The 26,592-nt window shown below is 35.5% G+C and overlaps 2 protein-coding genes across 22 annotated transcripts in view; one reads left to right on the forward strand and one right to left on the reverse strand.

Annotated features, from left to right (window-relative positions):
* TTLL2 (tubulin tyrosine ligase like 2) overlaps positions 1-26,592 on the reverse strand; it is a 487,337-nt gene that overhangs the window by 240,924 nt on the left and 219,821 nt on the right. The gene's annotated exons all lie outside the window — the stretch shown is intronic.
* The window catches only part of AFDN (afadin, adherens junction formation factor), a 112,706-nt gene that overhangs the window by 32,571 nt on the left and 53,543 nt on the right, over positions 1-26,592 (forward strand). For 11 of the 21 annotated variants that reach the window (XR_008209678.1, XM_052696355.1, XM_052696192.1 and 8 more), the window contains exons 2-13: positions 1,432-1,627; positions 3,378-3,493; positions 5,043-5,206; positions 6,494-6,654; positions 7,622-7,779; positions 13,438-13,549; positions 13,954-14,121; positions 15,886-15,930; positions 21,467-21,561; positions 21,765-22,027; positions 23,817-23,886; positions 26,004-26,122. Coding sequence is in view for 20 of the 21 variants with exons in the window: in XM_052696355.1 (XP_052552315.1) it covers positions 1,432-1,627; positions 3,378-3,493; positions 5,043-5,206; positions 6,494-6,654; positions 7,622-7,779; positions 13,438-13,549; positions 13,954-14,121; positions 15,886-15,930; positions 21,467-21,561; positions 21,765-22,027; positions 23,817-23,886; positions 26,004-26,122 (1,667 nt within the window). In the remaining variant the exon portion in view is untranslated. The remainder of the gene's footprint in view (positions 1-1,431; positions 1,628-3,377; positions 3,494-5,042; positions 5,207-6,493; positions 6,655-7,621; positions 7,780-13,437; positions 13,550-13,953; positions 14,122-15,885; positions 15,931-21,466; positions 21,562-21,764; positions 22,028-23,816; positions 23,887-26,003; positions 26,123-26,592) is intronic. The other 10 variants (XM_052696202.1, XM_052696308.1, XM_052696283.1 and 7 more) reach the window with 3 other exon arrangements.

The raw sequence follows: 26,592 nt of genomic DNA on the forward strand, positions 1-26,592 counted from the left end.
CTGTGAAATCATGAGTGAAGTCATGAGTGACCTGGAGGAGAAGAGGATAAGAAATGGTTCTTCATCATCTTTATCAAAGCAAAAATGTCGCATTCAGTTGCGGGTCGTTTTTTCAACACAAACGAAAAAAAAAAAAATGCTTTTTCACAGCGTAGGAAAGGAGCTGCAGAAGTTCTTGTTGTGGGACACTGTGGGTGGTAAACATTTAGGGACTCGTAATACAGTGAAAGAAATCAGTTGATGAAAAAAAAAGGCTGGCTCTAAAGCAGTACTTCAGTATAGTACTTGCACGTTTTTCTCCTGACTTTTGTTGTGGTTGTTAATACCGCAGTGTCATGTCTTCACAAACTCAGGATGCAATACAAATAAAAAGCCCGTTTGTTTCTTTGTTTGGTTTTAATTAAGTGTATTTACATTATTCTTTAGGACTGTACAGTGCCAGTGAGAGGTGAAGTCTGATTTCAAATGAGCCTTGTCTGATTTCAAATCATTTGGATGGTTGGTGCTGAGTGGAGAGCACAATGATAAAAACACTGTTTACAGTTGTGAAATGTGTATTTTCTGTCTATGTAGGTTTATCCTACTGTGCGGGTTATAATACTTTTTTCCTGGAGTGATAGAAAAGCTTCAGTAAATGTTTCTGGGTTTTGCTGCAAAAAGATCATGTTGGGATATCTTTTGTGTGAGCGGTTGCAGCACTGGAAAGAACTGTGCTTAGCATGGAACCTGCCACTGCACCCAGCACCAGAGAATATTTCTACTAGAAAGCCTCTGGAAAGTGAAGGCACTAACAGTCTTTATTAAACAGTAAACTTTGCAACATCAGAGTGGTTAGGGAGCTATAGTGAAAGTAACTTATCTGAAAATATCAAATAAAATCCATTTTGGTTGATTTAGCTTCCTCATCATGCTGTTTCTATGAATGCCAACCTAAGACAGAGGAGCATGAGGTAAAGTAAAGTAGAGAGAAAAGATGATGCTCAGAACTGCTGTGATAGAAAGTTGTTCTCTTTGAGACACATTGCACTCAATTATATTTAATTTGTGTTATTACATACGTATGATATGAGGGCAAGATTTGAGCGCCAAAATAGCTTGGGACTGATCTCAAGATATGTTTTTGTGTGAGGGGAGAAGTGTGCATTTTTATTTTTTTTTCAGGTAAACCTGAAAGTAACTTGAAATTTGAAATCTCGAAGATCAGAGTTTCAAATATTTGCAGTAATGTGGGGTACTTGATTTCTTTAAATGGAAAATCCTGGTTTTTTCCATGTCCTTGTCAGTAATCCCTGGTGTCCTCAGACTTTGGAAAACCAATGCAATATTTGAATGTCTTAGGATTTCATAAAATGTTTCTAACAAACTGAGCTATGAACTGCTAGCCATTAACCAAACTTGTGGGTTTTTAAAAAAAAATTATATTTTTTGCAGGATTTGGAATTTCATGGTGTGATGAGATTTTACTTTCAAGACAAAGCAGCTGGAAACTTTGCAACAAAATGTATCCGAGTCTCAAGTACCGCCACAACTCAAGATGTGATAGAGACTCTTGCAGAGAAGTTCCGGCCAGACATGCGCATGTTGTCATCCCCGAAATACTCACTCTATGAGGTGCATGTCAGTGGAGGTTAGTACTTATTTGTCCTCTTTCCTGCATCCGTGCTACTTTTCTGCCCACCTTTAGCCAAAATACCTCTAAGTTTTGCTGTCTGTTTCTGAGCTGTATAACAGAGTTTGATTTCTTTTGTTGCTTTATGTGTGTCACTACTAATTGTTACACTAGGAAGTGGTATTTCAGAATGTAAGCGTGTCTGTTAGGCCTGCAGTTCATGTAAGTTTTAATTATGATTATTAAGTGCCATACTTGACATCCTCTCACTTGTTAACATTTGTGAGAGTGTTGCTATTTTTAGGACCGGTCGATTAAGGCTGGATTTATAGTGGGAGGATGGAGGTGTTAAATTGGAGCTCTTGAGAGTGCATCTCAGTTCTTTGATGTTGTGGGCCTTGTAGGTAGCCTTATGTTGTATATACCTTTACTGTTAAACTGGAGGAAGTTCAATATACTGTTGTCTGAAGCTGCTGTGTTTCCTAAGCAGAACCTTTAGTGTTATCTGGGAAGAGCTTAGATTTCTAAGCAGTCTTTTGTTGTTGCTAGTATTTGTCTTCCCCAGTAATGCCTCTCTTCAATAAAACGCTATTGGTTGGAAGCAGTGTAGGGTGCAGAGGGTCACTACCAAACTATGGGAAACTAGTGTCTTTAATTCTTCTTTTGAATGACTGAAACTAATATAATGTGAGATAAAGAATGGACCTTTACTGGAGTGTATGTCACTTTCCATGGTATATGAGTGATGACTCGATGCAAGTCATAAGGGATTAAAAAAAAGAGTTCATGTGTCATCACTGATTAAAGTGATGAATACTATATGGTTTCTCTGCTTCAAGTTGTTTGTGTTTGTTTTAAATCCCTTAGCACTGTATTTGTAGCCAAAATAGAATAGTTTCCTTTGCAGGGAAAGTTCCTGGTGTTTAAAGTGTGGCTCGTAAGAGAAGCACTTCACTCAAATGAGTCTTTCACATTAAGTAAAATGTAAATGCAAAGACATCAGTGCTGTGTGTATATACTATCTCCTGCTTCTAAATGGAGATAAAATAACAGAAGCTGCTTAATTTTCTTAAACACTCTCAGATTTTTTTTCATGTAAAATGGATTCAGCACACTAAATTAAGTCTGTTGTAGTATATGTAATGAAGTTTGTGTAGTGTATGTACATAATGGATTTTTGTTTTATAGTCTGATTTATTTTTTACGGTCTTTAAAGAGCAGTAGTTACTGGGCCAAGGTCACACTGGTTAAATTTTAAATGAGGAAGATAAGTATTTCAGAGCTACATTAAATTATGAAGTTTCAAGGACTTTAGCTGCAGAAACAAGTTCTGATTGTTAATCTTATATTCTTGAGCTTTAGTTCTGATAAAGAAAATGCACAAATCTGTTATGGACTTTTGTCTTACATAGATAAACTTGGGTTGGGTATTGGAAAGGAGCCATTTATCTCTGCATCCTTACACCACTAGACTCTATACCTTTAGAAAGGCATCAACTGATTACTGGAGCAAGCTGCCTAGACAGATTGTGAAGTCATCTTCTCTGGTGATATTCAGAATCCACCTGGATTCTTTCCTGTACAGCCCACTCTAAGGAACCTGCTTTAGCTGGGGCATTGGACTGGACTGTCTCCAGAATTTCCTTCCAACTCCTACCATTTTGTGGTTGTGTTATTGTGTGCTGTTCAGTGAAAGTGCAGGTTTGTTTCTAGATCTCTTTGCTCTTGAGATGCCACGTAATTGTTAACGCTTTTCATTTTTTTGAAGAAGAAAGAAGATTAGATGTGGATGAGAAGCCTCTTGTTGTACAATTAAACTGGAACAAAGATGATCGAGAGGGAAGATTTGTTCTCAAGAATGAAAATGATACGGTTCCTCCAAAGGTGAGGCTTTAAGCAATATGCTAGTGGCAACAGCAGTCTTGCAATTTATGGGACTTGCTCCTATAGCAAAACTTTGTTTGAAATCTGTTTTTCTAATTCCTGAAAAAAAACTGCTGGATGATGATCTTGGATATCTGCAGCAAGTCTGCTTAAATCCTTTAAGTGCATCTTCACCACCCTCATCATGCAGCATTATTATAATCTTTCTAATTAATTGTGAAACATGGATCCATGTAGCCGTCTGGTATTGTAGCATGCAATACCCAGAAAAGTTTGTTCTAATAAGATGAAGTGAAAATATCTTCCATCAGTATATGATGCTAAATGCCTGAGAGGTAATCCCAAGAGGGATCTTGCAAAGCCTTTAAAGGAGGATGCCAGAGAGGGTTATTTAACTAAAAAATTATTACCTGCTTCAGTAACATTGGGTTTCTTAAAGAAACTGGTGGAAGACTGTTTCTTTGTGAGAAATTAGTTTCCATCTCACAGCAAGGGAAGGATGGGAAGCTTTTGTGTACTTGATGTTCTTTTCTTTTTCCTTCTCATTTCTTTTGTATTAGTTATGAAACATTTAATTAGTAACATGAACTTAAATCCGGCTTTGGCTCCTGAAGTCAACTAATTGTATACATTATATATTATGTCTAACTTTTTTTTCTTATTCTAAGTTTATAGTTATGGTAAATGTGCTGTTTAGAATGGGCTGTCATCAGACAAACTCGTCTTGGGCTGAGCACTAAATTCTATTTACTGTTGGATTTAGAGCTTTTTAATTTCAAAGATGCTTTAGGTATAAGTTCGTGAGCTTTTTGATGTTTATGCTACTTTTGGCTATAGGATACACCCTTATTGGACACAAGGAAAGAAAATTAATGATGCCTTGTTCTACTTTTGCCAGTCATGCTATTCATTTTTCATTGAATTAACAGAGAAGAAGGATTGAAGATTGACTTTTTTGCTTCCTGGTAGAAGCAAAAGACTCTGCATCATTTTTCTCTCATCTTTCATGACTTTTTCCACAGGAGGCAAATGATCAGAGTATTATAGGTATCTTGAGTATACAAGGAGCAGGAGTTGGAGAAGAGAGCAATGGAAGGGTATTTCAGAAAAATGCATTTTAGGAGAATTGTCCTCGCTCATGTTTGTCGTTTTACAGTTTGTTCTTATTTGATGTTCTAACACAGTGGTATTGGAAAACAAAAGTATAACATTGTCTGGTGAAATAGATTTTACTGGTAGGTGGAAATTTGTTTCGGTTATGTTTGAGGCCAAGTAGACAGTAGGTAGTATTCAAGTAAAATTCTGTTGCTTGGGTATGCTTCCTTTGTACATAGTATTTAATCAGTTCATACTTGCTTCGGAATGTGAGATTATTTTGGCCTTATATGTTATCCCTGTGGGTATTAGTCCCAGAATACTTGCCTGGGGTATTTTTTTTCCATATTAGTAATGCTATATCTTAATCAGACTTACTTGGGAAATTAAAATCAATAATAACACTTAATTAGACTAAAAATGATGGAAGTTGTTTTAAACTGATTTATTTCAGAAGGCTCAGAGTAATGGCCCTGAAAAACAAGAAAAAGAAGGAGTAATACAGAATTTCAAACGAACTCTCTCAAAAAAAGAAAAGAAAGAAAAGAAGAGGCGTGAAAAAGAGGCACTGCGGCAAGCATCAGATAAAGATGATCGACTTCTTCATGGGGATGATATGTAAGTGTTGTAAACATATGTCAGTTCATACAACCTGCATAATTCTTTAAAGGATTTATTATCTCTACCAAATAAATCCATTTTATTCATTTAGCAGTGGTTGACATAGGTATTTTACTATCATAAACAAAATAAACAATGGCAATTTTTGTGGCTTGTATGTTCATTTTTGGAATAAAGCTTACTTTTTTATAGGAACCTTAATGCTTGTGCAAAAATTGACACATACTTGTTGACTTGGCCTTTTTTTTTGTTTTTGAGCATTTACTCTAGTTTGCTTCTGTTCCCTTCTCTGTTCTATCTTTTGATAGGGAAGTAGTTCTTGTAGGTACTGCATTTGATTTATCACCTGGCTACAGGCCGGTTTGTTTTGGCTTTTTTGTTTGTTTGTTTTTGAGGACAGGATTGTTTTTCTTTTGTATAGTACTGCTCTGTATGGACATGTTTGCACCGTTCTTCACATGTCAGTATTGGGCTTTCCAGTTCTGTACAGTTACTTAGCTTAATCTTATTTTTAAAAAATTAATGTACTATTGTATTTAAGTACATGAGCAGAAGTAAAATCATGAGCTACAAGCATGTACTAATTCTTCTTCAACATGACTTGCAAGATTTGTAACTCACAATTAAGTTAAGGGTGTTATTTAAAGTTCCTTTTCTTCATCTTCTTTTTTTTTTTTTTTTTTTTTTTTTTTTTTTGTAAGAGGTAGAAGACCCCTTTTCTTTCTTGAAAGGTAGCATTCATCAGTACTTACATTGGTTGCTGATTATCTCATGTTCTTAAACAGTCCTAGTCCTAGAAGAAGTGCTGTTAGAATAGAAACCAGCTAATAACTCAAATAATCTCTTATACGTATGGATTCCACTTGCCTTTTATGAAGTGATGGGGTTGTCTATATACATAGATTGCTCTGAAAGTAACGCTTCCTACTTGCTTCCAGAGAAACTAGAATAGATACAAAGAGAACAGTAGCACTATTTGATAGTGTTTTGTAGCTGAGAATGTGTTCCATTTTCTAACGTGACCCACCTTCTCTTCATACATCCTTCCATGTCAGACACCTTTTTGTTGGACTGCCCTTCTGCTGCCATCTGTTGCACGGCAGCAAAATGTAACAGAATATTGGTGAGAAGGTTCAACCTCTACTATGATACCAGCAACCATCCACCTCTGATGTCATGGGGCAACGTAATGAAATAGGAGACATTATTTCAGAGCAACCCTCATGTATATATTTTCAGGTACTAATGACAATTTTTCTCTCTTTATTTAAATTAATTTGGCAGTGAGAATTCTCGCCTTGCAGCTGAGGTTTACAAAGATATGCCTGAGACCAGCTTCACCCGCACAATATCTAATCCTGAGGTGGTTATGAAACGACGGCGGCAACAAAAACTAGAGAAGAGAATGCAGGAATTTCGCAGTTCTGATGGCAGACCAGACTCAGGTGTGTAGACTACTTTTAGTTAAATTTGTGTTAATCTGTTAATTGAGTGAATATTTTAAGGCCAGCAGCTCCTGCGAGTTTGACTTTAATTAACCTTAAAGTACAAATAGAAACTGGAGATAGTAATAGTTAAGTATGGTGTAATGGAACAGATGATTCATAGAGGTAAAACTCCATAGGAGTGTACTCTATGACTAGTGTGAGTTAGGGGCAAGTTGCTGGGAGAGGGTATGCTTATTGATCTTACTGAGGACAGAATTAGATTTATGAATGTTACAAATCAGAGAAGCATTCTGAAATGAATATGATTCATGTTGCTATGAACAATTTCAGTAATCAGAAGTGCAATCAGTGGCACAAATACAAGATGGCAAGGAATATTTGTTCGGCTCTGCCCAAAGGGTTCTCTGTAAGATCTTTCGGATCACAGTGATCAAATATTTCCTGTTGTTAATGTGAATATAAAGAAAACAGTAGTTGTATAGATACCATCATTACATGCAAGACAAATGGAGCAATTTTAGTAGTATTCTATCCACAGAAGAGTAGTGAAGAGCGAGTAGAGGTATAGAAAACACCAGTTACAAGAGGAGTCTGAAATCGGCTTTTCAAAGAGAAGCGAGAGTCTCAGAGATCAGTACAATCTGGCTGTTAAGGTGGGAGAAGTTAGTTTGTCATCCAGCTGTTTTCACTATTTCATTTTGACGTCGCTAAGAGTGGTAACGATGGTGAAGTGTAGGGTGAAAAGCTTTCTTGGAGAATACAGCATCACTGGAGGCTTTTACCTGTGGTCAAAATACATTTTGAGGATTTTGTGTAACCTGCCTTGTATTAGGATGTTGCCCGAATGATTTCTGAAGAAGTTCTTTTTTAGATTCTGTTAGAAATGCAATAAATTACCATCTTTTATTTTTGTTCTTATTTTTCTATTCTGTGGTAGCAATGTTAATTGAATTTTGTTTCCAAGGTGGGACACTGAGAATTTATGCGGACAGTTTAAAACCAAATATACCATACAAGACAATCCTGTTGTCAACTACAGATACTGCAGACTTTGCAGTTATTGAAGCACTGGAGAAATATGGCTTGGAGAAGGAAAATCCCAAGGATTATTGTATTGCTCGTGTAAGTAAAGTTACTATGTCATAATTCTTCTCATGTTTCATATTTTACAGTTGTCTTTATAAGTAGCTTAAAATTGAATGGAAAGACCTTGGTCATTCAACAGCTATCTTTTTTTTATTAAAAAAAAAAAAAAAAAGTTTAACAGCACTAAGAGTTCTTTTTTAAAGATTTTTTTTTTCAGATAAAATCTCATTTTAAAATATTGCTTGATACACAGGTAAATATTAATAATGAAAGTAACATGTTTTTGTATTTGATACTGTGGCCTGATGCCACAAAATGTACTTATACTTCACAGTTGTATAAAATAATAGTTGATCCTGCAAAGACTGAAATTCATGCTGTTTGTGCATAAGCTATCATGGAATAATAGAATGGCTTGGGATCTCAAGGATCATTAAGTTCCAGCCTCCCTGCCACAGGCAAGGCTGCCAGCCACTGGATCAAGCACTAAATTAAATTGCCCAGGGCCCCATGCAACCTGGCCTTAAACACCTCCAGGGACGGGGCATCCACAGCCCCTCTGGACCACTTGTTCCTGCACCTCACCTCTCAATAAAAAACTTCTCCCTGATATCTAATCTAAATCTTCCCTCCTTTAGTTTAAAACCATTCCACTTGTGTCCTATCACTATCTACCCCTGTAAAAAATTAATTCCCCTCATATTTATAAACTTTCTATGAGGTCTTCCTACATCCTTCTGTTCATCCTTCAGGCTGAACAAACCCTATTCCCTTGAATAAGTAAGTCTGCTTAGAGTCAGAACTGCTTAGTCCAAACTCCATTATTAAAGGTTCTTTATGCCTTTCATTGGTGGCTTACCCTCATTATATATCAGAAAAGATGAAACGTTTAACTAAAATTTGCACTTACTTTCAGAATGTAATTATTTTAGGAGTTCTAAATGGATTTTATAGAATCACTCTTTCTGATAGGTACAGCTGTATAAAAAGGGCTCATGGACAGTACAGATTAAAAATTATAAACTTCTGTCCACGTTAACTTCTGAAAGAGAATGGTGTGATATGAAAATGTTCATTAACCTGTAACTGTGATCTCAACTATTAGAGTTAATTTACATTAAGATTTTAAATACTCATTTTATTATTGTAAGGGGTTTTTTTTTAAGTAATAGTTACAGCACTTTTTTAATGACACATCACATTTTAAAAGCGATTCTCAGTTTTGTCTCTGAAGTATTTTCTATGTGTAGTCCTACGTATGCTTATTATCTTAATACTGTCTATCTATTAATAAAATTAATGATTCTCAGTCATCAGTGCTGTAAAATAGGCTTCTGAATTGACATTCTAGTTTTTCTGGTGTTTTAAGAGATTGTAGCTTGCAGCAGAAACATTTTAACTTTCTTCAGAATTTGAAAAATGTTTTGCATTGAACTGTTTTGTTCAGAACCAGAGGGTGTTATGATGTATTAAGAAATATTTATGATTCAGAGAATTTATTGAGGTGATTACATGCTTCTATACCAGGGAAATATTTGCAAGTTACTGCTGTAATAATGACATTCCCCTCTTATACCTCCACTTGTTCTTCAGTCTTGTGTGTGGTTGTTTAATGTAGAAAATAGTCCATGCAATGTTGCACTGATGCTGAGAAACATTAACCAAGTCTTTGCTCTGAAGCAAGTTGCTTTAACTTCATTTTCAGGAAAGCACATTTGTGAATACCTTTGCCTTTTGAGGGATGCTTCTTCTTTATATTGTAAATTTCTATAATTAAATAACTTCTCTGTTCACATTTTAAATATGAGTGGTATTCATTGACTAACAGCCAATCTTTTTAAATGCCTTTCAAGTGCAGAAAACCTTACTGTTTTGCTCATCAGAAGTCATTGGCTAAAACCTGTTCAGCCTTTCTGAGTGCCTCTGTTGATTAAGGTTTTTCAAATATGATTCTTCCTTTTTACTGAAGTTGAGTATTTTTAGATTAACTTAACTTAAAAATCTATCTTTTTTTTCCTCCAACATTCTCTATGAGTTTGCTTTCCTTGCTGGAAATATAAAAACATCCTACATCCAGCCTGATAATTCTTTCAACATTGCTTCTTTTTTTGGAAACCTACTATACATCAGTAAATAGGTTTCATGGCAGCTTAGCATAACTTCACTGAAGAACCAGTGGCAGGGCTTCTTCCCTTACTTAGTATTTCAAATACTTCATTGTATTTTGTGGAAAACACATCTTTCTTGTACATGGTACTTTTTTTAACTTTGTAAGTTTAAAGCAGTGTGCAGTAGAACTGGATAACTTCATTTTCCTATTGGGAAATGTTGGGATTGTAAATGCTTTGTTTGGGCGGCAGGTGACAAGTCTTACAAGAAGATTGAAGCAGTTCACATTTATTTAACTATTAAAATAGATGTTAAATTGCATCACAAGACCTTTGTAAGGCTGCATAATTACATGTAATCAAGTGCACTCACTTGTGAAGTTTCAGTTGAAACATGAAAATTGTAAGGTTTGTTTCTGTTAGTGCCTACCATTGGCAACTTCTGCTGTAAACAGTTATTTCCTGTTAGTTGCTTTCTTTCATATTCCACTTTGTTGTATTTCATGCTGGATCTCTATGCCCAATTCTGAAGTTTTTCCATGTAATCAAGTAAATGCAAGTCTGTTCTGGTATATATTGTTTGTTTCAGTACACTTGGTTTGTGCTTCCCTGCATAATATGAGGTTCACCGCACATGTCTCAAGATGTCAAATTAATTAGACAGTCTTCCATGCTACCTGTGTATATTCACTTAGGGCATAAGACATGAGGCATGCAGCAAACCAGTTAACTCCTGGAATCTTGATTAGACCTTTGTCTTAGCATGCTGCGATTCATAATTACTTGAGGATAAGATGTAAACTTCTTGTAATGTCAAACAAAAACATGCAGTTTATGGTAAATAGGACTTTCGTTTGTTTTTGTTTTTTTCTTTTTACAGAAACAGACATGAAATACTTGGTTTTTTGTTTTGTTTCTAACAAGCTCCGTTGTGTTTTTGGTTTTGTTTTTTTGAGGGACACAGGCAGAACCTCTGTTCCTAACTTGCAAGGAAAATTTTAAATGAATTAAAATTCACAGTAGATATAAGGGGTTTGTTTGCTTAATTATTTATTCACTTAAAGCAGAAATGGTGGAGGAACTTATAGAAGAGCTGTTCTAGTACTGTTTGGTTGGTTTGTTTTATTTGATGCTTTTGATAAGGCTAGATTTAATAACTTTTTCTGTAGCTAAATTTGACCCTTACTTATCACAGAGACTTAAGTGTTCATGTTTTACCTTATGTTATTGGTTGATCACAGAAAGTGCCTTGCAAGGATAAGTTTTAAGATGATATATTTAGAATTTTTAGCCTGAATTTTCTGTGTGGTTCATTGCTTTTTTTAATCAATAAATGTAGGTTGTAGTTAATTTCTGATATGCATGCCTATGAATGCCATTATAAGGAAACAGAGTATATTCTTCCTGATCTGCTATGTTGTTTTTTGTTGTTGTTGTTTCAGTTTGTGGTTTGTTAGTTGCTAAGACTTATGATCTTAGCTAGTTTTTACCCATCTCGAGTTCCTACTATATTACAGAAAGCAGGGGAATGTGCAAACCTGATTCATTAAAGGGTGTTTAACAGCACCTTCTGTTTTTCAGGATGAAAGCAAAGGCACAAAAAACCAAAATCATAGTGTAAACCTATTCTATGTGTTTCCATTATTCTAAAATGTGGGAAAATCAGCCTTGTGGGAGATGGAGGCAGTATTCAAATAAAGCATGGGTGAGATGGTTTCTAAAATTGCTTTGTGATTAGGAGCTTCCTGTCCTGTTAAGGTCAGTTGTAGTGTTGTGTGTCTTTGCTGTAGGTTAGGTCACACACCTTTTTTTAGGCAAGGAATGTCTGAGTTTATCAGCTCACGCTTCTCGTGAGATGGAAGTAATAGTAACTGACTGGAAAGACGAGGAGATTGCTGCCTTTGTGACCATTTCTCTTCAACTTCTCCATTTTACTATTGCTGCTGTTAGTTAAGCCAGGAATGCCAGAGTATATGTTAATACAAGTTCCAAGGCAGAATAAACATCAGGGTCACGTTGTAGCCCTTGTGTTTTTATCTCTCACCTTTCCTCTAATTTCAGAGCATTTGGATTTTCTTTGGTTTCCTCTCCAATCTGTATTGTTCAGCCCTTGAGTAAGCAAAATTTTGGTGTGTGGTTTCTATTTAATGCTTGATCTGGAGGGGTTTGTGCTTTTAAAATAGTTGTTGTACAAAGCTTGAAATAGAGTCTTTCTTGAATAGCTAATTCAAATTATCCTGTAAGTATAATCAGTTTTGAAATCTGGGATGTGAAGTAGAAGAGAGTGGTTTGGCAAGATAAGATTTGAGTTTAGATGTATTTCTGTTTCCCTTTGGTTTATAAATTATAATATTTTCCTGAATTCATAGTATCTTGTCTATTTGAAAATCTAATTAAAGATAATGTAATTAGATCTATGTTTAGCCAGGTTTTGCATAGAAAAGCTTTTAGGGAAAAACCAATGACTCAATTAAATACTTGTGATCTTAAACATACTTATTTCCTTCTTGGAAGAAGATGAAAGGAAGTTTGAGGTGTGTCTGTGGGAACTTTGTTAACACTGCAGTGGGTGTGGAGAGGAGGTGACAAATAAGAGTTAGAAGCCTATGGAGGGCTGCAGCATGGTTGTGTGCACCAGTCTGTATGTGCCTTAATTTTGGAAGGCGTTGCCTAGGTCATAGTTCAGAGATAGAAACAATGTGGAGTAGTTCATTTGAAATAAACTTCCTATGGATTTAAATAACGTTAGGATCACAAATGAGGTAGTAAAAGCTTTGTGACTTTAAAAATGTTATTATTTATTATTTAAATTCAGACATGAGTGATTTATATTTGATTTAGAGGCTAGTCACGCTGTAATCCTGGCTGTTGCTGTTTTTATGCTTTACTGCTTTGGGAAGCAGTAATGTGAATGTGTATGAAATAGTCAGTAATATCTCCTTTCTAGTCAAAACAAATGAATCAAGGTTTTCCCCTTTCTCAGCCTCATAAGAGTATAGCTATAAAAAGTGTGAGTGCTTTGAGGTTGGTTCCCAAAGTATGCTTATTTTAGGTTCCTCCTCAAAGCTAGACAGCATGAAGCCTCAGCCAGATGCTCTAGTTTTGCACTTACTCTCCTGGTAGAGACAAGGTGGAGGTTAAGTATGACAGGGATGCAAATGGTATTACAGTGTTTTCTTTGCCAACTTGTCTTGCTGTTTCTAAAGATACTTACATATTGCTTTAACAGAATGGCTTTAGCAAAATGAAAGGCTGATTCCAGTGTGTGAGATGGTGAAAGAAACTGCAGTTCTTTTTTTCAACTATCCTTTGACTGATGTTTCACTTTCACTTTCTTGATTGTTGGAAATTGAAATAATTTTGTTTGCTGGAGGTTGACCTTATCTAGTCTAAGTGTAACTAGCTTTCTCTTGTTTTTAAATTTGTCTGGTATTCTGGGAAGTGTGGTTAACCACAAGTTAGAAGAAACCTTGGAAAGCAGAATGCATTTCAAGTTTCTTAATTCACTTGTTTTATCTGTTGTTTTATATATATATAGAGAGGTGTCCAGTAACACCTCTGAAAACTTGCATTTGTTCTTTTCTAGGTCATTCTGCCTCCTGGTGCTCAGCACTCTGATGATAAAGGTGCTAAAGAAACTATTCTGGATGATGATGAGTGTCCACTTCAGATATTCAGGGAATGGCCTAGTGATAAAGGTATGTTGGAAAAGCTTTAGGAGGTTTTTTGTGCATTGAGTATTGTAAGCTATGTTTGTGAATGCCTGTAAAGCAGGAAATTGGAACATCTGTTTTTGAAGTGTTTTGTTTTCAGGCACTTTTAAAACTAGGTGCCTTTAGTTATTTACCACTTCATTCAGTAGTGATTATAATACTGCATCCTTAGGCAGTAGTATTATACATTTCATCCTGAAGTTTTCAAATTATCCACCATGGAGAGGTATTAATCTTTGGAACAGTCTTAACTCACAAGTAACTACATAAATGTCAGGAACATTGTAACCTGAAAGTAATCCTATAGAAAACTTATAAAGTGATATATATTAGAAGTGTGCTTTTTCACTGATAGTGAGACTCAATGGATGTATAATGCTGTGTTTTAGGAATACTAGTCTTTCAGTTGAAAAGGCGGCCTCCTGATTATGTCCCAAAGAAATCCAAGAAAATAGCTGATGGAAAGCCATTAAAGGGGAAGGAGAGAGTTGATGGGTCTGGCTACGGCTCTTGCCTTCCTCCTGAGAAACTACCATACCTGGTAGAACTAAGTCCAGGTAAGAATTCTGCTTATCTAGTAATTTAGATTATATTTAGATGATATTTAGCCATATAAATTTTTTTTCTACAAATAAGACTTCCGTTGAAAACACAAGTCTGATGTTGAGAGTATAAGCGAGCATCACTTCAGTTGTCTTCTCCTGTCAGATTCTGAATTTAAAATATCTAGAGGCAGCTGCTTCATATTGCTATTATATTGGGATAAAAGAATACAATAAGAGAGAAATGTTTGACTAAAACTTCATTAGCTTGGTTTCAAATGCATATCCCCATTCCTTCAGTTCTCACCTTCCTTTGGATTTGGGGGTTTAAAACTTGGTAATTAGTAGAGCAGTTTAATACAACGCCCTTTGATTTTAAAATGAGTAGGACTCTTTACCTCATGATGTACTATATTCACTGGTTCTTCTGGAGGACTAAGTACACTGAGGCCTTTCAAACTAAGTGTAGATATTCTTGGTAGATTAAAAATATACATATGTATACCATTTTCAAAACACTTAATATCTATCTAAATCCTACTTCTTATTGCAAAATATGGCTGTTTGGAGGAAGGAGGAAAAGAAAAACCAGGAAAGCTTTTCTTAACTCTGTTTTATCTTCAGAAGTATATTGCAGCATACCTTAGAAGTTGTATTTGACAGTGCCATATGTTAAATTTTGATGTAAAAAATCATGTTCTTGTCCTAAAACTCATTCAGTAAATGTTTTTCAGGCTGTGTGTAAACTTCAGATCACTAGCAAGGCTGTGCTTTAGTTTAGACTTCATTGCAACTCTTTTGGCTTCTTTGTCATTGACAATTTTATGACATAGGAATATCTGAGGGAGCTTGTTTGTTTATAACACACCAAATTTTAAAACACATGCAGTTTCTTATTCTCATTTCTGTCATTTTCATGTTTAAAGATCAGGATGTAGAATTTAAATATTTACGTGGTGTAGCTATCTGCCACTCCTTTTATTAACACCTCTAACTAGGATGTATTCTGATATCTAAACCAGGTGATGTACAGATTGAGGTCTGGTTGCTTACCTTTCAAGTAGCAAGGTTGAAATCCTTTCTTTAAAAAGAGATACTCTAACGCTTTGTATGTGTTCTGATTATAGTCAAAGAGTGTTGGTTCTTTTGTTTTATAGAAAGGTGAATTTAACAGTATGCAGTTAAATATGTCGAATATATTTTGTCTTGCATTCTATGGGCTGAAGTTAGATTAACCTATGTTTTGGTTGTGGTTTTTTTTGTTTGTTTGTTTTTTATACACTTCTTGTGTTTTGTTTTTTTTTTAAATAGTACTTCTATTGTTATTGTTCTCTAAACTGTTACTCGTCATTGAGCATAGTTGCTTTTGTATTAAAATGCTGCCTTGGCAGTGGAGTGAAACATCTGTTTACTGAGAAAGGAAAAGCAATCTGAAATGACACAGGTGGCAAGGCTACCCACTGAGCCTTTGCACAGTGCCTGTGGGACTGACCTATTGTTCACGTTTTTCTTCTAACAGCTTGTTGTTGCTTTCCTAAACAATAATAGGAGTTGTTTTATTCAGTAGCTTTGTAGAACTGATGTCTTTATATACTATGCAGTTTCTAAAGTTGAATGAGTTAAATGCACTTCATCCTTATAAAGTGGTAAGCGTTGTCTGGCTACAGTTTTCATCCTTTCCTGTCTTTTCTTTTCCTGCTCTCTTCCGCATGTTCTGCATGGTATCTGTCTGCTGCTGCTGCCTTCACCTGGGTCCTCTGCATGTGTTTCTAACCCCAGGGAGAAGGAATCACTTTGCCTACTACAACTATCACGCTTATGAAGGTAACGCTATATTTAATACTGTTCTCTCATTAGTCACTAAAAACATCGTTCGCTGTGAAACTTTTGTTTCTTTTGGACATATGAAAGGCTGTCTTGATTCTTACTATTTTTTGTTTTTTTCCCAAGGGACCACTTCTGTGAAGTAGCTATCTTGCTTGTCAGCTACGATTTAATTGTTCTTGGTGAATAGATATCAAATAGGTCATGAATGTGCTGCTATCTGAAGAGCTCAACCTTCTAGCTAAGATTAACAAGTTTTGTAGGATGATCTACAAACAGTATTGTGGTAGGAAGAAATCATTCTTTGATTCATCTGCTTGCAGAATTCACAGTTAATTGTGTTTGGTAAATGTCAAGAAACTTAACTGTGCTACTCAATGTTTGATGCATTGAAGATGTCATCACAAATGATTTTTGTTATAGGAAATAGCATTTGGCCGCTGGAAACTGATCTCAATTTCTGCTTTGTAGTGTTCCATAACATCCCTTTGTATTTCTAATTGCAATCTTACATTGCTGTCTAACAGTAACAGCGCACATCAAAGAGATTTGGGCATACTTAGCAGAAGTCTTAAGTTTTATCTTTAGTATTTGATAATCTAATCTACCAATCGTTATGGCATTTGATTCTACTTTGATTCTCTCTCCATTTAAGTGTAATGTGCTGATGTGTTCTTGTCTATTTGGCTAAAACAGGATATAAAACCACTTGCTTCTTACATTAGCAGTCAAGGTACTAAAATTTCTAGCAAAGTGTGATTTCCTTTAATATCATTTTTTAACATCCATTTCCTTATTTTATTTTGTAGACTCCTACAAAACTAGTATATAGGTTGTGAAAAAGAGTTCTTAGTATTCTAGAGCCTCTCTCTGCAGAACAATGTATTTCACAATATATATATATATGATATACTTGTGTATATTACAGAAGTAACTCGATGAAGCTATGATGGAAATGTACTTCCACCAGAGCATTGGTTCCGTTCTTACAGAACAATCTGGTAGACTTCAGTTCCACATCCTGTGCAATTACACTAATTCGTTATGTTTGCTACTGGAAGCATATCTTATTTTTCCATTTCTGCACAGCTGCTTATGTTGCTGATTGGTTTCTAGGACTTTCATAGGCTGAAGATCAGATTCAGCACCATGAGATAGATGCAGTTCAGTAGCTTGTGACTGTAAATATGGTAGTCAGCAGTTGTCTCCGTATTCTCAGTCTTGCAAGTGAACCAGTAAGCTGAGATGAGTCTGATAGTAACAGAAATAGACTGAAGTGAGATATGACAGTATTGAAAATAGGTGTTACTCTCTAGGTGATCATATAATCATGAAATAGTTTTAGTTGGAAAGGGCATTAAGATCATCAGTGATTATGACTGCTGATGAGTTCAAAGTTATTATCTTCAGTTGTTCAATCAATCCTTAAAGTTTGAGGAAAAACATCTTCGTGATAGTCTGTAAGATTTATCCTGCTAGTCTAAAATAAAAATCATAAAGGGTTAAAAATAAAAATAAAAACCAGACATCTGAAACCTTTCTTCCTGCCTCATTACATAAAAGCAACCATGAATTGTAGAGTTGAGAGTAATGGGAGAGTAATGGGAGATATAACAATTAAGAAAGATGATTTACTAAAAGTTGGTGAAGATTAAAAGCCTTGGCCAAAGCAGTTTCCCAGCCAAACTTCTTTCCAAGAACAGAACTGCAGTATCATGGTAACACTTTTCCATGTTAGTTTGAAGAAGCTTATTTGTCTGCCACATTCCTCACTGAATCTTTCTTTACCACAGATGTCTGCTATTGGCTCTTTCTGTTAGCAGTGCATATCTTGTCTGAAATTCAGTAGGAGACTTTATCTTTTGACTTTGATATTTCAAATCTGTCAATCCCATTTTTTTTTCTTTTTCAATTGTCTTAAGTGCTAACTTAGACTTCTAAACTATAGTAGGAGATTTCCTTCTTGGGTTACTATAGAAATGCAAGCTTAAACTGCATTTTAAGTAAATAGGCACGATGCCTGTGGAGGTATTTTTGTTCAACTTGGGACTCATTTAAATATTTCCTATTTTCTGATTTACATTGTTTTGTTTAGTCAGATTTCAAGTAGATACTTTTTATTTCACTGAATAATTTCAACTGCTGGATTAGCAAAATCAAATTGAAACCATCTCCAAAGTTGTGTAAGATTCGCCTTCTAGTTGTGAATTACTGCAGTATAAAGCAATATCTATGAAGGAAGGCCTTTACTGTCTTTCTATTGCATAAAAGTGTATATTTATGTTAAGAATTCCTGAGTTAATTTACTACAAGTGATTGTTCAGTTCTGCTCACTGCACATTTTTATGGCGCTATTTGAAGTGCAGTATTGAATATTAACTGCATAAAGCAAACCATGAAAACTGTATTAGAGAGTGATAGCACCACAGTTTGAGCAGATTTTGTATAAACAATTTCACTAGTGAGTGTAAGTGAAGAGTAGTTCATGATGCATCTTATTGTACAGTGTACTTTGAAGTATTTTTTAATAACCCTTTTCTGTAAGTCACTGATTTGTGCATTGTCTTTGGAAGTGAGATCTCCTTTCCAATTGAGGATTAACTTCTGAAATAAAAGTTTTCAACCTGTGATAGGCAATATACACAGATGTGTATATTTCTATGCATATGTACTTTCATATGGGGGAGAAAACAACTTCTGAAACTCACTTCAAATGCCAACTGCACTAAATGGATTTGAAGCCTAGTAGTGTTACTAGGTAAAACTTTGTTAGGCAGATAAGTTTAACGTATGGTTAACTCAGTGCTTCATTTCTCATCCTCAGTTCTTCAGCTTGTGTCTGGGAGGCAGATGTTACTATTTAATTTTTTGAACTTAAAACCAAAATAATAAAAAACAACCAACTAAAACCACTAGATGTTTCCTGCACCTATTTAGCTCTGCTTGTGTTGTTTAGTCATGGATGTCATAAGTAGGATACTGGCCATCCAGGCCACGTGTTTCCTTACGCATACATATAACACAAACAGGTTTTGGGTAGGATTCATACATTTTCTTTATACCTTTTGCTTCTTCTCTAGTATTGTTTATTAATGCCCATCTTCCCGAGAACTTTGACCTTTCGAATTTCTGTATTAAAAGGAAATAATTATTCTGTTAGATACAAAACCTTGTACTATTATTTTTACTGCACAACTTCTGTATCTTAAGACATATGACTTAAATCATGTGCATCTCCTTTTCAAATGAGCAGAAGTGTTGAAGTTTGAACCTTAGAGGCTAACAACAGCCTTCTTGGACTTTGGTCATTTGGGCTTTGCCACAGATAGGGCAGAAATGCAGCCTGCTGTATTGTGTTCTGAGGAATGCATTCCGCTCAACATTTAGATGAGCATTTAGCTGTCAAAAATCACGAAATACAGGACTTTGCGTGACTGCATACAGCAATTTTCCTTCCTTCTACATGCCTCCCCTGCCCCAGAGCAAAATGGTCTTTTTTTTTAGAGACATTTCTTCCGTTATAGAACTTATGATAATTCTCTTCGAAGTTTATTCTAAGCTGGGTCTTCTGGATGACAGTTCTTTAAAACTGGAATGTGAGTAGAGGGAGAAAATGTGAGTTTTGGATTATGTAATAAATAAATGAAAGAGACTCTAGGTTTTGATATGTGGGTTTTGGGGAGACACAGTAACAAGACTTGGGGCTAAGCAGCCAAATGAATTCAGTTGTGTATTATAAGACTGCATTTGATGATGTTGAAGGTGCAGATGTATAATCTCTGAGTAGCATTGTTAAGTAATTTTAAAATGCCCACCGTTTGAATTGCTGAAGATAGTGTTAGTATTACCATGTTTAGTGTACAGTCTTACTGGATGCATGTTTGTAGATTTAAATATTGGGTATAAAAAGAGTTTTATCCCTGTACCTTTTTTTTTTAAAAAAAAAAAGCTTAGAGGGCTGACCACTCTCAGTGTTCAATATTATTTTCTTGATGGATGATGACATGCTACTATTTTATGGCAGTGATTCTAAATTTGTTCAGTAATGGGAGGCTACTGTTGTGTCAGCATGTGATTTTGATATTTAGAATGCTACTCTGTGAACTGCCTGTTGTCTTGATGTCCCACTAACATCGCAACACCCCAGAAGTATATTGCTAGGACCACCTGTTACACTTTCACCTGTATCCATGCAATTTAAAGCCATATTGATGACTCATTCCCCTCTGTTCACTTCAGGTGTTCTGTTTCTGTTTTGTATTTTCATCCTGTTGCTTTACTTTCTTTGTATCTTCTGCTTTTATCAATGTTCTTAACTGTTACGTTTTAACTGTTGTTGACTGTTAGTGGTTTAAATGGTTTTCGTTGAAGGATGATTCAGTTGCTTCATAGAATAAGTGAAATCTTACGGTTAAATTGCATATGTTCTTTTTGTAATAAACAATGCTGGCAGCTAAAAATCAGATTTATGGAGGTTCTGTTTGTATTGATTTTCATTTAAAATTTGAAAATGGCTAGCATCCTTCAGAAAGCAGTATTGCTGTGTGGGCCATAGCTTTAATAATACTCTCTGATATTTTGGAGGGATTCTGTAAACCATTCTTTATGTCCATGGTTTAGTAAGTCTTTTCTGCAGCCTTCTTTTTGCATCCTCCGCTTGGAGGAAAACAGTATGACTGAAGACAGAAGTAACAGTATTGGTTTAGTATCTGAAGTATTTTCTGAGAAGTGGGAAGTATTTACGTATATGCCAAAATCCATCTGTGTTAGCCTGTGAAGACAACAACTAAATCCTATGCAACATCTTGTGTATCCCACTATGTTTTGATTTATTTGGTGAATGTATGCTTGGGGAGAATGTGAGAAGGAAGACGAACTTTATCTTTGACCACATTTTCTTTTGAGGTGAAAATATGGATCAATAGGACAAGGCTCAGGAGTGCTACAGACCAGTATATCAAGGCTAAAGCTGCCGTAGACTTAAAAACAAATGAAAAGTTTAAGATTTTCATTTCACATTACCCTATTTTAATATTTTGTGAATAGGAAACAATTCAGCATGTCACTTCTTGGTAGTAGATGTTGCTGATAGTCTGTGCTCTTACTGAAAACTGTAAATATTCTTACTACAGTAATATACAGGTTTTTTTCCAGTTATTTTCAAAGTAGTTTTAAACCATATTTGTATACATGAAATCTTAAGAGGTTAACAAAAATTGTATTACTTCAACTACCAAGGAAATATACAAGGCTTTTCAAAGTATGTTCAGAACAGTAATTTCTGATTACTTTGCTCTTTGTACTTGCAGATAACAGCACTCTGTTGCCAGTGCCCTGTTTACTTTTCCTGTTTTTAGGCTCTGATGAACAACTTAAAATTACACAACAAATCTTGAATGAATATCACTCACTTTTTTTTTTTTTTTTTTTTTTTTTTAAATTCAGGAATACTGTTACTCTTAAATTTCTGGAAGACAAATATTGTGCATTTAAGCTTAAATAACTTGCAAATTAATATTTGTCATTTGTTCCACAGATGGTTCTGACTCCAGAGATAAACCAAAGCTTTATCGTCTACAATTAAGTGTCACTGAAGTTGGAACTGAAAAATTTGATGACAATTCCATTCAGGTATGGAGAAAAAGCAGACACAGATGTCAGACTGAGAGTTGGAGCACCTCTCCTATGAGGAAAAGCTGAGGGTGTTGGGTTTGTTTAGCAAGCACAGTTATGTTACTAGTCTACAAATAGGCTGCGCTGTAGCTCCATCCTACTATTTTAATTTTGGAAGCTGTATATGTAATTTATTTCATGTTAATGGTTTCTGTTTGTAGTTATTTGGTCCAGGAATTCAGCCTCATCATTGTGATCTCACTAATATGGATGGAGTTGTTACTGTGACCCCAAGAAACATTGATGCGGAAACATACGTAGAAGGTCAGCGTATTTCAGAAACCACTATGCTGCAAAGTGGAATGAAGGTTCAGTTTGGGTCATCTCACGTGTTTAAGTTTGTGGATCCCACTCAGGACCATATTATCCCTAAAAGACCTATTGATGCAAGCCTTATGGTCAAAGGTCCAAGGCACAAAGCTGGGTGAGTACAGTAATGAGCCCTGGAAAAACAAAGGATGAGAGTGTTATAAATGGCAGTTGATTAGAGCATGAGTTTAAATGAGTTCCAAGTAATTGCTTTTAAATATTAACCATGTAACTGCTATTTCAATACTTGAGCTCCACCTTGTGATTTTTTTTAGGATTAGCAGGCATCTGTCTCAATATGAAAATGATTAAGTGAGGAGGCAAATGTTTCAAAATGCCAACCATTTTTACAGCGTGATTGTCTCCCAGTTTCTGTGTTGCAAGGACTAACAGTACAGAAGGGCATCTTACTGTTTCTCTACATTCATCTTTTTAATAAGTGCGTAATGAAAATATTGGTTATGATTTTAGTGACTTGCATTCACTTCAGTGGCTATAGAAATGGTTAGTAGAAACAATATCAAACTATATGGCATGAAATAAACATGTCATATTCTTCATCCTGTCAAGATCAAAATGAAACTACTATGATAGTGTGCAGTCATTTAGAAATGAAAAAAAAAAAAACAAAAAAAAACATTGGAGGTGTTTTTCCTGTTCTTCATAAGGAGTGAAACATACGCCATTCATCCATTCTGAAGTCCAAGAAAATTACAGTGAGAAAATTACAGAATTACAGGAAGTTAATGCATGGAATGGAATGCATGGAACATTACGTGGAATATACATAGCATTCTGAAATTTGGAAATAAAATCGATTTCCTTAAAAAGAGAGTGCCAGGATGTCCAGTGATTTGCTTCCTCCTGGTTATAGGAAGGCAGTCCTTTGCCTTAGATGTTCTAAAATTTTACTGACTGTAAATGAAAGAGGTCTACATATATCTTCAGTCATGCCATTCGTTAGAACAGGTTGGATTGCAAGGGGCCCTCAGGCACACCCAAATCTTAGCTCCTTCTGTGGGCAGGGTTGCTTTCCCATTAGATCTGGCTGCACAGGGCCCCATCCAATCTGGCCTTGAACACCTCCAGGGATGGTGTATGGACAACTTCTCTGGGCAGCCTCACCTTCCTCTGAATAAAGAATTTCCTCCTAATATTTTATTTAAATTTCTTCTCTTCTTGTTTAAAACCATTCCTGTTTGTGCTGTCACTGTCTGCTCGTGTAAAAAGCCAGTCTTCCTCTTTTTTAAATGCTTCCAGTAAGTACTGAAAGCTTGTGAAATAAAGCTCAGTTCAGGGCAGGATACAGGAGATGACTCCAGACAGACTTCCAGGCATTTAACAGTAATGTGATACTTCTGCTAAAATCTTAAATTTCCTCTGCATCTAGCCTGCAGATCAATAAACAAAGCACTGTACTACTCCAGTCTACTTTGTGTGGACTGTGAAATCTCTGTCTAAGGAATATTGCAGCTTGAACAATCAAATATTTTTACAATCTTTGTTCTTTAGCATAAGCAGGTAATAAAATGTACCACTGTGGTTTTATGAATGGCGTACAGTAATAGTTTTTAATAGATATGATGCTGAGCATCTAGGTAAAAACGTGCAGCAAATCTACTGCAGTGAATATATAACACACAAAAAATATTTCAGTGGCTTTTCTTTTTCTCACTTAATCAGGAAGAAATGTAACTAAAAATCTGTTTTGTCAGATAAAATGATCTGTGTAAGTTCTTGTAATGTTCTTACATAAAGAATTGATACAGTGTTTTTAAAAGTGATGTGAACAAGTATCACTGTATACCTCTTTGAATTCTAATTTATCAATTTCAGCTACTCTATCTCTTGCTATTTCCTTACTCATATAATTTCTAAGAAGTGCTTCAAATGTTGTCTTTTAGAGCCGTTCAGGAAACTACCTTTGATCTGGAGGGAGATGTTCACAGCGGAACGGCATTACCAGCAAGCAAGGTATCATATTATAAATCAATAATAAATAATGAAACTTCATGTTAGGTCAAAATTATTTTATCAGTAGTATTTGAGAAAGTGCTGCCTGTCATTCTCCCTCAGTCATTTCCTCTTTTGATTGGATTAATTATCATGCACACTTATTTATTTATTTCTTCTCCACAGTACCATTTCGTTTTTCAAATAGGGATTTGGCATGCATTCTGTGCCAAGAATAGTAACTTTTTTTTCTCTTAGAAAGGGAAACTGCTCAAGCCTGGAATAAATCTGATTAACCAGAGGACATGTGGGTAGAGATAAATCCATGTTAGAAATGTTTTATTAACATCTCATATATGTAACCTGTGACTGTAGCATTTGTTACAGGGCAAATAAGTGTTCTGTATGAAACGTGAAAGTGTTCAATGTTACGTTTAACTGGGCTTTTAAAATTTAATGGATATGACTGTTGATTTCAATAGAGCTCTTATACACACTGATCAAATAAACAGTCTCTGCAGTCATAGTTATAAACATTTTATGAGGTGATCATCTCTCTTTTCTTTCTTTTTACATTGTCTTTCTGTTAATACATGCTGTGCCAAAGTTGTGTTTTCCAAGAGTAAGCAAACCGAGTAAAATGACACAATAGTTTATGTCTGCTCCAGTTGCATTGACACAGATGAAAGGAAAGATTATTTCAGCGGTATGGAATATAGCAGTCCTCACAGAAAGGACTTTTTTTGTTTGTTTTATTACTGCCATTATCAGATTGAAATACTTGTAAAGAAACTTAGTGGTATGACAGTGCAGGTATTAATAATACTCTGATAGCTTTTACGTATACTTGTTTGCCACAGGTTTTTTCCTGTCACAGCTTTCCGATTCCGTTTTTCTCCTTTGTAGCTCTGACTGTGGTGGTACTTTCTTGCATCTCAGATGCTTTTTTTAGCTGATAGGAATTTGCTCCATGACATTTTGAGGAAAGAAGGGGGAAAAAAAAAACAAACAAGCAAACAACAACAACAAAAAAACCAATGTGAAATACTAAAATATCTCAGAATTGCTCAGAATTGGAGTTTCTGACATGCACAATACTAAATAACAGGTCTCATATTCTTTTTAAGTTCGCAGGAGAAATACCTTAGCGGACCTATGGAGCTTGGGGAGATTGAATGGTTTTGAACTGTCAGGCAGATTTTCAAACTGTACCGCTTTTAAATTGCTGGAGTATCGCTGGTTTTCCAACAGTTGCTCTTATGACTGTTTTTATTTGGAATTGGAGCAGTGATCGGTGTCGTTGTAGTTCTTTGAGACTTAGTTATGAAAAGTCATTTGCAGTTTGACGTGGCAGTACTGAAAAAGATAATGTTCAAACTCTTGTTTAAATCCTCACGGTTTTGATCAGTTTTCTTGATTCCAATTATGAAGTTGTGGGAATTTCTCAGAAAATGCAGAAGCCCTTCATATTTTGTTGATACTTGTCTTTAATTGTTTATACTGAAAAATAATTGCTAAAGCTTCCACTGCTTAAAGCAGTGGTTTTATTCCTCTTCCTGATAGGATTTGACATGTAATTGGAAAGCATAAATTACAGTCTTTCTCAGCACTGAATAAAATCAACTTATATGTAAAACTCACATGATTTGAGTTGTCCCTTCTTATCCTGGAAAATTATATGCTGTCTGCCATATCATATTTTTCTGTAAGGAAAGGAGAAGCTATGTCATGGATCAGTAGAGTTAACACCTGGAGCTATAGTCAAAACAGAGATAGGGGAATAAAACTAGTTTTAAATCTGTAAATACATTTAATTTTGTTGATGAGAACTATCTTTGTATTGATAGCTGTGAAACTTTTAATTAAAGATATTCAAAGTTTATTTATATTGTGACAGTACTTAACAAAAAGCTGCTTCTAGCTGGCCATCAGGATCTTTCGATTTGCAGGTGTGCTTATCTGTGTTTTTGACAAAAATACCTTGCTGAGTTACTGTATTGTGTGCTGCATTCTGCTTCTCTGTTTTGCCATCACTTCTCAAAGCCTCGTAATGGCACTTTGTTTCAGTAGTGCCAAGCATGAATACTGACTAATCCTATGTCTACATGCTAAACACCTGTCCCACTGTTCTGAATTAGAGCACCAGCAGGCTTGATGGTGACAGAACATCATCAGCATCCAGCACAGCCGAGCGAGGAATGGTGAAGCCCATGATAAGAATAGAGCAGCAGCAAGATTATCGCAGACAGGAAAGCAGGTAGGAAATGTATAATGTGTTACTTCTCATACTGCATCAGCAGTGTTAAAGAGTAATATTACCTCATACCATGCTTATTAGAGGAAGCAGACCCTAAGTAATATTCTGTACTCTTCTGAGGCATACCCTAACTAGACTTTCAGGCCATTTTAGCTCAGTGAAATTCATTTCCATACAGACTGTAGAGTGTTCTATAAAAGAAGTAGGTACCTCAAGGGTACCTCAAATGTATCTGGTAGCAAAGTAGCGAAGCAAGTTGGTTTACATTGTGTCTCAGTTGTTGTAACTTAAATTTCTTATTGCAAAACTTGGTGTTTCTCTTGTACGTGTTTAGGAAACACAGAGAATGATAGCTTAATTGAAGGAAAACCTTAATGGAGCTAAAGTAAATAGATTATTATATCTATTTCTAGTAGAAAGCTGCCTATGGTGTTATATGTGGTTAAAATGATTATTACTTGCCAAAATTC

Source organism: Tympanuchus pallidicinctus, unplaced genomic scaffold, assembly GCF_026119805.1.
Source record: "Tympanuchus pallidicinctus isolate F22 unplaced genomic scaffold, pur_lepc_1.0 scaffold1, whole genome shotgun sequence".
Classification (NCBI taxonomy): Eukaryota; Metazoa; Chordata; class Aves; order Galliformes; family Phasianidae; genus Tympanuchus; species Tympanuchus pallidicinctus.